General features: G+C 45.1%; 1 protein-coding gene and 1 long non-coding RNA gene across 2 annotated transcripts in view; both read left to right on the top strand.

Annotated features, from left to right (window-relative positions):
* Positions 1-13,003, top strand: part of LOC309536584 — a 179,789-nt gene that overhangs the window by 105,491 nt on the left and 61,295 nt on the right. The gene's annotated exons all lie outside the window — the stretch shown is intronic.
* On the top strand, positions 2,666-11,096 carry GKN2 (gastrokine 2). Its single transcript, XM_082232624.1, has 6 exons — positions 2,666-2,808; positions 4,827-4,883; positions 6,173-6,304; positions 7,803-7,913; positions 9,404-9,557; positions 10,858-11,096. Exons 1-6 carry the CDS (start codon positions 2,797-2,799, stop codon positions 10,938-10,940), a joined length of 549 nt encoding a protein of 182 aa, XP_082088750.1. The 5' UTR covers positions 2,666-2,796; the 3' UTR covers positions 10,941-11,096.

Here is a 13,003-nt window from a genome sequence, read left to right as displayed (position 1 = left end):
TTCACCTCCCTGTTTCACCTGAAGGCGAGCACTCCTCCTGCGAGTACTCAGGTCTCTCCTTCTCTCAGACTTTAGTCTCTGCAGCTCGGGAGATGTCAGTGGGTTACTAGACCCAGGAGCCGCCTCAGCCTCTCCTGACCCAACTGGTAGATGAGCAGCTGTATGTTATGTACTGAAGTTCTCACCCTGGGCCAGCAGGGGGATACTGTAGATAGCTATGCAAATGAAGGATCGAAAGTGACGTTCAGTGATTGGATAGTTTTAGAAAGTTGTTACAGTAACGTTGTACTGGAGCTCTATATAAGCAAGCTGACTGAACCCTTCAGTTCAGTTCTGTTCTGGCCTGTGAATAAACAAGAGCTGTTTGAAGAATCGCTGTGTCGTCTGATATGTTCACCCACAACTTAACACTGTAAGTGATGGCCCATCTGAAGGCAACAAGGTAATCCCCACATCTGGAGCCAGGGCAGGCTCAGGCCCCTGACTCGGCCCAGCTGGTGCTTGTTGCAGGGGAACCTGTGCAGACTGGGGTCTTCAGGATCAGGCCCCAGACTAGGTGCAGATGCTGCCTGAGGCAAATGATCCGGTGTGGACTGAGACTTCTCTGGTTCCGAGTCCGAGTCCAAGTCCCAGGCCATCACAATGTTGGACCTCCGACCTACAAATCTGAGAAGAAGTCAAATGAGGTTTCTCCCCATCAGATCGGGACAAAGATATCATGGCCTTAGTAGCTTCCTTTTTAGCCACAATTTAACCAGGAACGAACCATCTTTTGGGGGAATAGACAGGGCGAAGCAGAATACTTAAGTGTGCACGATCACAGCGTGACCTTACTACCATCGACAGCTTGACCCTTGCCCTTTTAAATTACTGCAGTAACTTGAAATATCGTGATGCCAATGCGGCAAGAGTCTTGATAGCACAAGGATGGAAGAATGAGGAAATCCCAACGAAAGAACAGTGGCAAGAAAAATTGATGAGCTATGCGGAGCTGGCTAAATTGACATACAAACTGCGGGAGAATGACAACTGTGACTTAAGGAAGAATGGGAACTTTTTACAAATTATCTAAAAAGACAACAAAATGAACTGGACTCCTTGGCAGGTTCCATACACAAATTGATAACAAGATAGATAGATAACGTAAGGATATGTATAATTTTATAACATGCAGAGAACAATATGTGCAGAGAAATCAGAGAAAGGAGCTGAGGGAAGTCCCTGGTGGGGGAGGGGTGTGGAAGGGGGGTGGGAAAAAAAGGGGGAAATAATGTATGGGATTACAGTCATTCCTCATGTTACGTTTGCTTCATGATACTTTTTTCAGGTTATGTCCCGTGGCGACCTGGAAGTACCGGAAAGGGTTACTTCTGGGTTTCGCTGCTCGCGCATGCGCAGACATGCAAAATGATGTCATACGCATGCGCAGAAGTGGCAAATCACAACCCACGATTGTGTTCTGTTCATGTTGCAAACGGATCCCATTCACAACCAGAGGTACCACTGTAAATGGTTTGATAATTTGTTATGTTGAAATTGTTTAATAAAAATATATATTAAAAATAATATTGTGATGCCAATAAAGGTACTTGATTCGATTTGAATGAGATCTTGCAGAGCAAGCAAGATCTTGTGCGATTTGGGGCAAAACCTCACCCAAAATCGGTATGATCTTGCCTGAAATTGGTGCCAATGGCAGCACTGCTTCTCTGCCAACGGTGGATGCGGCAGGGCATGCAGTGGTGGCAGGAGCAGGTAGGTGGCGGCAGCAATGGCAGCAATGGCAGCAGTGGTCCAGCAAGGCAGCGCTTCCTGTTTCATCTGAAGCAGTAAAAAAGGACACACCACCCCTGCGAGGAGATCTCAACATGTGTACAGTTTAGACGAAGAAAAAGGCAAGCATGAGGGGGAAGTGGGTAGAGAACATTTTTCCTCCCTTTCTCTTGACCCTAGAACCCACCAACCTCCAACGATGCTGAATTTTGGAAGATCCAGAACAGATTAAAGGAAGTCCTAGATTTCCCCAGTGAAATCTCCAGGCAGGGCTGTGTGAGAAGGCTATCTGAAATCCTGAAGAGCTCTGCTGGCCAGTTTAGACAATTCAAAGCTAGACCCAATAATCTGACTCTGTTCCTATGTAATGCACTCTAGAGGTGCAGGGATAAGCACTAATTAAAACATAAAAGAGCCATCCTGGATCAGGCCAATGGCTATTTGGTCCAACATCCGGTTCTCACAGTGGTCAGTCTGAAGTTCCAATGGGAAACCGGCAAGCAAGTTATGGAGTCCGTGACAAACTAGTTGGTCTGAGCAAATTTCAGAACAGAGGGTTTTCCATGCATATTGGGTTCTGCTGCAGAAACATAGCTTAATAATGTGGAACTCCAAAATCCTGGTAAAAATTTAGGTGAGGGAAGTTTCAGAAGCATCCCCTCCCTCACAGAACCTCAGACACACACGCCTTTATTTAAGAACCTGATATCGTAGAGCAGATGGGCAGACTAGAGGCAGGCAGCCGCAGACATTCTGGAAAGGGTTAACTGATATTTGCAAAATGACCAAATTGGAATTTTTTCGCAGCTGACTAATGTAGCTATCGGGCGTGGTTATCGGCTCAGCCCAAAATGCAGATAAAGCCGTTTACCATGGCGGGTCCGATAGATATGGAGTCCCAAAGTGTACGGGGCCTATTTCTGTGTAATGTTCCCCACACCTACAGGCAAGATATAAAAGTTCGAAGTCTCGGGAATCTTATTCCATTTGCTTCTCAGCTTCTTCCCCTTATCTGAGAGAAAAATGAGCGGACTCGTGAGTATAGCTGGCAGAATCCTTTTAGCAAAAATTAATATATTTAGGTGAGGTTGTGAATTGTCTTTGTAAGGATGGAAATTCATAGCAGGTGGGGATTCACCGCAAGCTAGCATCTCTTGGAAGGAGACAGGGACCTTTACTTCATCCAAAACTTTACATTTCGTGAATTTTGAAAGAACTTGCTTTGGTTTTGAATGAACTCATTTCTGTAACTACAGAACGATTTTCTAACAGCAGAGTAGGATTATATTGTTACACACCACACCTGGGTTCAGATTCCTTGGAAAGAAGGTCAGCAGAGACTGTGATGTCTTTAGCATATTTGGTTTTATTTACACATCTGTACAGCATGAGCATAGGATGGAGGGACTCATAGCATCAGCACCCCAACAGATCTTGCTTCTCCATGAGTCACAGCTTTGGATTCAGCACAGAGCAAGCAGAGCTCTGGGTCTCCAGGCTGCTTCCAGCTCAGTTCTGTCACACATTCTCTGGCTACTGTGCTCCTACCTGAGTTTGCTAGGTGAGCAGGTGAAGGACAGGCCCACTCTTCAGCCGAGAGGCCCACCATCACTTGTTGTCGTTCTTGCAACCTGGCTCATTCTTTTGGGATGCTGATGAGGACACTTAAGTGGCCAGCTGAGGTCGCCGGCTTCCTCAAAAACCTGCCTGTCTAGCTCAGCAACAGAATCCCCTATTGGACCCTAACCCTCACTGTATACAGGCCCCCATGTTTGGAAGGGACTCGGGGCACTGAGACCCTCAAACCCACAACACAATCAAAACTTTGAACGTCATGGATGTTTAAACTGAAAATATGGCATGTCTCTTGCAGGGTACAGGAGATCTGAGATCCAGAGAAGGATAAGAGAGGATCCCAAGATTGGGGCAGGGGGAGGGGAGCTTTTCCACAGGCAACCTTCAATTTGGTGTGTTATTCCAAGGCCTGTGGAGGTTTATAGTATGGCAAATTGGAGCAGGGCATTCTGCGTGGTGGCCCCCTGACTGGGGAAGGGAATTCCACCCACTGAGGACAACAGCTGCCAATGGCTGTTGAGAACATGGATAATCACTCAGGCTTACTCCAGCCTCTGATGCCAGCTGAATGATTCCCAGCTACTGAAATCATGACGTGTTGCCTTTACTAGACTGCTTTGATTGGATGTAGCATTCCTGTTTTGCATTGAGTTGCTGGATTGTATGCTGCCTGGGTAACATTTTGATGAGAGGCAGTTCACAAATATTTTAAATAAAAAGCCAAGAAGTGAGGCATGTCTTGGGTAGATTCTCTGAAGGCCCTGCAGGGGTCATTCAGTGACACCCCCCCCCCATTGGACTGGTGGGAACAAAATGCAGCCTCTTTGTGGGAGTTGGGAAGAATAGAGCTTCTTGTTCTCTTCTGCATTCCTTGGGGAAATCCCATTCCTCTTCTAATACCAGCATGGGGCACTGGTAATATTGCTCTCCCAGGGCATTGGCGGTCCCTGAATGCCACAGGGAAGCTGACCATGTATGGAATCTCTGTGCATTCACTTGTGGTGCTGGGAGCTTCAAGAAGGTAGCAGAAGGTTCAAAGCTACCCACCCACATTGACTTCACTGCCATTAGCCCAAAATCAAACCAGTTCTTCCCAAAGAGGGTGGTAGTGCCCGGGGGGGGGGCGTGTTACCTAGGGGGGGGGGCAAAGAGGCAAGGGGCTGGCAGAGGAGTCCTGGAGATGTTAGTGACTCTCAGACTTTGAAAAGTTGGTTATCACTGGATCTAGTCCATCCATTTTGTTGAATTAACTAAATAATTTTAATTGACTTCTGAACAAATGTGCCATTAATTGTGTCTGTTTTGAATTCTATTGTGTTATTACCTTCCTCAGGGTAGGGTAGGGGGCCTTGGGAATGAGGTTATGGAACCAAGGGGGCAGTGACCCCTAAAAGTTTGGGAACTACTGCTTTAAATGGAGCCACTTCCAACTGTGAGTTTGCTGTCCTATCTTCCCCCTCCCACTTTTCTTTCAACAGGCTGTATTAATCGCTGTTCTGGGGGTCTTCTGGAGCCCAGCTTTTGCCACTTTCCAGGTAAACAGAATCATCTCTTTTTCACCATGGCAACACTTCAAATGACGTAACCATTGTGGTGGTATTTACTATACTGGGGCTATCGTTTTATTTATCCCACTGCATGTATGCCCTACACAACACCAGCATGCAAAAGTGAGCAGAACCCCTAAAATACTGTGAAAAGTGGGACTGGCAGAAATGAAGCAAAACGTAAACAGATGAGATAGAAGTGCTGGTGTATTTGCAGATCTAAGAATTGCACCTTATTTTGGACAGGGTTGTATCCTGCCCCTCTGAAAACACAGGCACACTTTGGAGGCTCTCAGTTTGTTAGCAGAGAATGGCAGTTAGAACATATTACTCTGGTATTGTTCATTTTGCATTGATGATCTGTTAGCTTCAGAGCCCAGCTGAAGATATTGTTTATTTATACCCCTAAACTGGTATAAACTGGATGTGGGTGGCGCTGTGGTCTAAACCACTGAGCCTAGGGCTTGCTGATCGGAAGGTCGGCGGTTCGAATCCCCGCAATGGGGTGAGCTCCCGTTGCTTGGTCCCTGCTGCTGCCCACCTAGCAGTTCGAAAGCACATCAAAGTGCAAGTAGATAAATAGGTACCACTCCAGCAGGACGGTAAACAGCGTTTACATGCGCTGCTCTGGTTCGCCGGAAGCAGCTTAGTCATGCTGGCCACATGACCCAGAAAAATTGTCTGCAGACAAACGCCAGCTCCCTCGGCCAGTAAAGTGAGATGAGTGGCACAACCCCAGAGTCGTTCGCGACTGGACTTAATGGTCAGGGGTCCCTTTACCTTTAAACTGGGAATCAGCTCCCTTGAGGTTCGGCATCGAAGCTCCTGTCACATGGGCAAGCGCCTACCTCCACAGTAATGGTAGTGCCAACACTGTGCCATGCCTCTGCAGTGGGGACGCTCTGCCCCCCAATACTGGGTGCTGTTAGAAGTCAGATTAAAACCTGACCCTTTCAAGGATCTGTTGGTTGCTTCCCGATGCTGCAAAAGAGATCATTGCTCCCCACTTTGCTTATTATTTGTGTTTTTCATTTTTGCTCCAGTTTTTCATGCATTTGATGGGGTTTTTTCCTGCTGCTGTGTACTTTGGCATACTGCCAAATAATGGGGTTCTTTTAAATGATTAGTCACTTTGATTTTTTAAAAGAAAGTTTAAGTGAATTACACTTTTAAAAATACATATATATACTTAAAGCACCCTTACTTATGTCATACTTCACAACAAGGAATATGTAAAAAATAATAACAACAATTTGGGGGGCTATATTTACTCTCAGGTCTACAGACTCCCAAGCTACAATGGTGATTATGTCCAGCAGACCGTGTCCATAGATAATGAGAATCAAGTGGCCAACATCCACGTCTATGGAGGACTCTGCTCTTCAGATACCATTTTTGACTACAAGCATGTAAGTCTACCTGTTTCTGTCTCACAACAATCTTCTGGGGTCCTCTGCAAAACAGACTCAGGTGACAGAGGGTGGATCTGAAGGCAGGTGGAGCCACCATCTACCTTTTTTGCAGCTAAGGAGGCCTGGGACTGGTCAGCGCCTGGTTGGGAGACTATCTTGGAAGCACAGGAATTCTGCCTTGGGTTCATTTATGGAAGAAAGGTGGGCTTAACAACACAGGAAAGAAAGAACTCACACCAGGAATAACCAATATTTTAGGCAGAAACTTTTTTTTATTCAGCTGCATTCCATCCATCCATCCACCCAGTATCATCTATTTAAAATAAACTTATTTTGGGGTGATCACAGACACTATAAGGAGTGATGGCAATGGCGAGCACCCATCAGTCACGTTCTAAGGAATTTGTTTCCAGAACAGTCAAATTCATCCGTGGTTTTGCATGAATGGCTTTCTTCGCTCCGTAAAATAAGTCAGCTCGACATTCAACATACAGATTGGTTTTCTGGCAAGAATGAAGAACTCGTTGAGTCTATCCAATTTTGACACAATAGGAGGAGTTAGGTTAGTGACTCAAGTGACAGAGTTAGGCCCCTTTGTTCACCAATGCAGGCATTTTCCTGAATTTGTTCACACACAGTTTGTAACGGAGAAGGTGGTCGTTTATTTTCTTTTTGAAAAATTGTGTTCATACAAAATGTGGCTTCAGACAAATGTATCATTAGTCGCCAGTCATTACCTCTGAAATTATTAATGCATTTTGGCAAGTCTTTCTTGCCACTAAAAGTAAAAATGCTACAAAATGAGGTTGAATAATCAGTTGCAGGACATCCAAATGTATTCGGACACCTTTAACAAAACTGGCCAGTGGCCTCAGAAAGAGTCTTTCTTGTTTACCATGGGCCTCTAGTTCAGACTGAAAGCCAATGTCGATTCCTACCTTGGGGTGGGAGCAAAGAGGGGCCCGGAAGGCCCAGTAGTACCTTACAGTGGTGCCTCGCAAGACGAAAAGAATCCGTTCTGTGATTCTCTTCGTCTAGTGGTTTTTTTCGTCTTGCGAAGCAAGTCCATTGAAGGATTAGCGGATTAGCACTATTAGAGGCTTTTAGAGGCTTTTAGCGGCTTATCTGCTGATCGGATCAGCTGATAAGCGGCTTAGCGCTATTAGCGGCTTTTAGCGGCTTATCTGCTGATCGGATCAGCTGATAAGCGGCTTTGCACTATTAGCGGCTTTTAGCTGCTTTTAGCAGCTTATCTGCTGATCGGATCAGCTGATAAGCGGCTTAGTGGCTTAGAAAAGGGGGGGAGGAGGAAAAAAAACAAGGAGGAACTCGCAAGACATTGTCGTCTTGCGAAGCAAGCCCATAGGAAATTCGTTTTGCGAAGCACCTCTAAAACGGAAAACTCTTTCGTCTAGCGAGTTTTCCGTCTTGCGAGGCATTCGTCTTGCAGGGCACCACTGTATCTCAATTCTTATTCTCCTTTTGTGAATGACAGGGATACATCGCCACTCGGCTCTTTTCTCGACGGGCCTGCTTTGTCATGAAGATGGAAAAAGGCTACATTCCAGAGCTGGAAGAAGTTGGGCGGCTGGCATATGAGAAGCAGGTAACTGCAGAGTTCATTACAGACATCTCAGTGTATATATCATACACTGTATATGCCTATTCAGTTTATGCACTTTGGTTTTAAAAAAAATATGTTGTATTGTTTTTTCCATGGATATATCCTCTAACAATATTTCTCTAACAATTTTCCATATTCCCCCCCCCTCCTCCCCTGGACTTCCCTCATACTCCCACTTTGTTTTATTTCCATATTACTCATCCTGCGTGTTGTTTTCCAAAATTTTCCCAATACATATAGTCTTACTTTTTTATATATACAACTGTGTTTGTTTATTCAAACCCTGACAGTGAGTCCAATTCTTTATGTTGCCTCTTCATATATGTTGTAAATGGTTCCCATTCTCTTTTAAAGTCTTTGTTATCCTTTTCATGTAATTTATCTGTTAATTTTGCCAGTTCTGCATATTCCATAAGTTTCCCTTGCCATTGTTCTTTCGCTAGTATTTCTTCTGTCTCCCAAGCTTGTGCTAATATAATTCTTGCAGCTGTTGTTGCATACATAAATAATTTCCAATTTTCTTTCTTTTTTTAATCTTGATCTAAAATTCCTAGGAGAAATGCTTCTGGTTTCTTAACAAAAGTCTTTTTAAACTTTCTTTCCCCAATTCATTATATATCATTTCCCAATAATTTCTAACCCTTTTGCATTCCCACCACATATGATAAAATGTACCATCTTTTTCTTTACATTTCCAACAGGTTTTAGATCCTTTTTTATACATTTCCCCCACTTTCTCTGGTCTAATATACCATCTATACATCATTTTCATATAATTCTCTTTCAATAAAATACAAACTGTAAATTTTAAATTCACCTTCCACATCTTTTCCCAGTCTTCAAGTTGCGTATCGTATTCAGTTTATGCACTTTGAATCATAGAATTGTAGAGTTAGAAGGAACTCCCAAATTGAACTCCCTGCAATGCGTGTGTCAGGAACGTGCCCCCCCCCCCCAGAGCGCAGTGGAAGAGTCAGCCTCAGAAATTGAGCTGAGCGAGCAGGGGGCTGACTCTGCAGATGAGAGCTGTCTGTCTGAGTTTGGAGAGGACAGGCCGGCCCCCCTCCAACCAAGGGAACAAGCTATTAGCTCCCAAGGAGAGGAAGAATTGGAAGCCGGTCAAAGCGTTGCCAGGCAACCAGCAGATAGGCCAGAGTCAGAGGCTGTCTCTTCTGGGGAAGAGACAGGCCTGCCATGCAGTCCCCGTACAAGGAGGTTGGAGAGGCTCAGAGAGTAATGGAAGGGAAGGAGAAGAAAGGGAAGGGGAGATTTTGGCATCCTTCCTGTTGGGGGAGGGACAATGAGTCAGACCGAGCAACTAAGGTTAATGAGAGCAGGCAGAACGCCATGCTCTGGATGTGTTTTTCTTTTAAATAAACTTATATGAAACTGACAGAGAGTCGTTGCTGCTTATCAGGCTGCTTGCTGTCCCTCTGGAAATGAGTTACTTCATAAACACGTTCCCTTTTTAGATGATGAACAAGATGATGTCCCCCAGAAACGTGTGGGGGAAATATGAACCCAGTGACTCTTTCTTCGGAGAAATCAAGGAGTGGCTTGTTTTCGGCAGCTCCATCGAGAAGCTCTGCAAGAACGTGCCCGTTTACAAAGTTGAAAAAGTTGAGAGTGAGTATTCACAGTCCAGCCAAACAGCTGCTTCAGTTTGGAAATGGAACTTCCAGAGTCGTTAAATGTTGGAAGTGCAGTGGAAATGCAGATCAAACTAGACCAAAAGAGCTCCGCAAACTGGAGTGGCAGGTTTTCTGGATTGGTTACTGAAGAGGTGTAGGAATGTTCGGGGTGGCAGGAGAGGATATATTGTTTATTAATATCCTTCCTAACTTGTGTTAGGGACGTGGGTGGCGCTGTGGTCTAAACCACAGAGCCTAGGGCTTGCTGATCAGAATGTCAGCAGTTTGAATCCCCGCAATGGGGTGAGTTCCCATTGTTCAATCCCTGCTCCTGCCAACCTAGCAGTTTGAAAGCATGTCAATGTGCAAGTAGATAAAGGGAAGGTAAATGGTGTTTCCGTGCGCTGCGCTGGCTTCGCCAGAAGCGGCTTAGTCATGCTGTCCACATGACTCAGAAAAACTGTCTGCGAACAAACGCCGGCTCCTTTGGCCAGTAAAGCAAGATAAGCGCCGCAACCCCAGAGTCGTCCACAACTGGACTTAATGGTCAGGGGTCCCTTTACCTTTAACTTGCGTTAGCAAGTTTCTTTGCTTAGCAGAGTTTACATTCCCCCTCTCATGCACAGCAGATAGCTGGTTGCAGGCTTGTGCAAGCCTCTCACTATTATACAATTCAGTCTGTCTCAGATTGAATTGCATATTCCTGGTAAGTTCCCTTGAATCCCTCTTAAAAGAATAAAGATACAACAATCTTATTCAAAGGCGATAAAAGAAGTTTACTTACATCAGTTCACAGTTGGATCCCTGAAGGCAGACTTAGTTACAAATATGTACATGGGGATCTACCCCATATGGGGGGATAATCCCAGTGCTTCGAGCATTCCTAGATAAAAGCTGGTCCAACGAAGAGGGAAGAGAGAGAGTGGTGCGTGACTCGGCCTTTTGTTACCTGGACAGGTAAGGTCACGGCCACCTTCTATCACATGCAAAGGAAGGATGTTCCAGCCCAGGAGGAAAAGGAAGTTTTGACTGGCTGGACCAGACATTCCCCTGCATGTCTTCTCTAGCATTACAAGGAATGTTGTACTTGACTGCTCTCAGTGGATTATATCCCACAAGAGGACTATCTCACTAACTGCCTAATAGTGCAATCTTATTCAAGTCTGCGAAGGCCCACTGAGTTCACAGGGACTTGCTCTCCACCCAGTAAGTGGGTATAGGATCGCAGTTTTCAGGTCTCAAATTTATTTTTTATGTTTGTCTGTAATTTGTTTTTCTTGTCTCTTCCCACCCAGGTGGATTCCATGCCGGCGGCTGTGCCAAGGCTGGCATCCTTGGCATTCTGGGCATCTCCGTCTGCGCAAACCTCAACCTGTAGACCTCCTGAGCTGCCTCCCAGTATTCCATGCTCTTCCAAGCTTTCTGCCTCCCCGTGAATTATCTCACTTTCCTCAGCTTCTTGGGCTTTCTTCTGCTTCCCTTGAAAGCTGCAGCCCAACCCAAGACCTGTTAATAAAGAAAAGCAACTTCCCAACCCTCCCCGCTCTTGGCTTCTTATTTTCAAAGTCACTACAGTGGTACCTTGGTTCTCAAACTTAATCCGTTCCGGAAGTCCGTTCCTAAACCAAAGCCTTCTCCCCAGCAACTACAAAATAAGGTCCTTTCGCTGTTTAGCTCCTGTGTGGCATATGCAGCGACAAAAGCCATCAACGATCATTTAAGAAAATGCATTTAAACCCCCTGGATAGAAAACTGGATGTACATTTCCAAAATATAAGATAAAAAAATATATATTTTGTTATGTGCAAATGGCTTTAGATACCTATTAGGTCCATAAACAACCATGTGGCATATATTCAACACAAAAAACAGCGACAATTTGTTGTTGATAAAGGACAGCTGGACATATAAAGGGCCCCATTACCTTCAGTAGCTGAGGGCCTCATCAGACCTACATCCAGCCCTGGGGGTGTGTCTATGGGGCCACGGAGGCAGTGGCTCCGAAGCGTTTGGGAACCACTGCCCTAGATAGAACCCATCTTCAGAGACTTCTTAGCTAAGAAGGATGTGAATAATTGATAAAGAACTAAGCATGTCTCTGAGCATTTACAGCCAGGGTCTGTGTGCACCAACATTTTTGAGCCTGAGGGGTGTCTTCCCTGTGGTAGATACACCCGCTCCACTCTCTTGCATGCAGCTCAGCTGCCTTCTCACTCATCAAATAACCAATCTGAGGACTGGGGTGGTGGCACTTTTGAACCCCATCCTAGTGCTGAGCTAGGCAGAAGACCAGGCGCTGTCTCCAGCTTATTCATTTATTTAATACCCCTCCACTCGGTGGGGCCATCAATATTTTGCTCTGGTGGGTGCCCGGATGTGGCTCACAAGCCAGGTTTTAGCTAGTCCTGAAATACAGCCTAACTTTTCGCTCATTTACTCGGCAACCACAACTCTTTACTATTTAGTATATTTATTAATTCCATAACATTTGTATACCTCTTGATGGTTAATGAAACACATCTAATGGTTTACAAAATAATATAGCAATTAAATAAGTAACTACAACTTTTAAAAAAAACAACCAGCAATAAACTAAAAAGACATCATTTTGTCTACATTTCCGAGTACGTTTCCGAGCACAATTCAAAGTGTTGGTGCTGACCTTTAAAGCCCTAAACAGCCTCAGTTCAATATACCTGAAGGAGCGTCTCCACCCCCATCGTTCAGCCTGGACACTGAGGTCCAGCGCTGAGGGCCTTCTGGCGGTTCCTTCATTGCAAGAAGTCAAGTTACAGGGAACCAGGCAGAGGGCCTTCTCGGTAGTGGCGCCCGCCGTGTGGAACGCCCTCCCTTCAGATGTGAAGGAAATAAGCAGCTATCTTCTCTTTAAAAGACATCTGAAGGCAGCCCTGTTTAGGGAAGTTTTTAATATTTAATGCTGTATTGTTTTTAACACTTGATTGGAAGCCGCTGGGAAAGTGTGAGTGGCTGGGAAAACTCAGCCAGATGGGCGGGGTATAAATAATAAATTATTATTATTATTATATTGTCTAAGCAAAAATGTTTTCAGCTGAAAAGAGCACAGTGAAGGCGCCTGCCAGATATCAATAGGCAGGGAGTTCCAACGTGTAGCTGATTAGAGACACGCTATGGCTGCAGAAAGGCCTCTGAACCTCTTCCAGGCAGTGAACCCAGCTGAGTACCAATTTGGGAAGTGGGCAAACTGAACAGAAATCCAGCTGTTGAAACTTGAGGTGCTACTTTTGTCTCTTTGCGACAAATTAAGATGTGAGGAAGGGATGGAGGCTAATGCTTTATAGAAAGCCCCTCTTACCTGCCCCCCCCCCAAACACAGAGACCGGTCTTCTCACCTAGATTGAAGCCTCTTTGGTTGCATGTTGGAATTTTTAAAAATGAGACACGACTGAGTGGAGTGCTTCA

Source organism: Podarcis vaucheri, assembly GCF_965113315.1.
Source record: "Podarcis vaucheri genome assembly, chromosome: 7".
In the NCBI taxonomy this organism is placed as follows: domain Eukaryota; kingdom Metazoa; phylum Chordata; class Lepidosauria; order Squamata; family Lacertidae; genus Podarcis; species Podarcis vaucheri.
The sequence above is the reverse complement of the archived record's forward strand: the minus strand, read 5'-3'. Positions and strand labels throughout refer to the sequence as shown.

What these genes read in the sequence shown, in the direction of transcription:
- GKN2 (XM_082232624.1), top strand. An exon ending in CAGCTTTTGCCACTTTCCAG is followed by an intron (nt 4,884 to 6,172) that starts GTAAACAGAATC and finishes ATTTACTCTCAG; the next exon opens with GTCTACAGACTCCCAAGCTA. An exon ending in CCATTTTTGACTACAAGCAT is followed by an intron (nt 6,305 to 7,802) that starts GTAAGTCTACCT and finishes TGTGAATGACAG; the next exon opens with GGATACATCGCCACTCGGCT.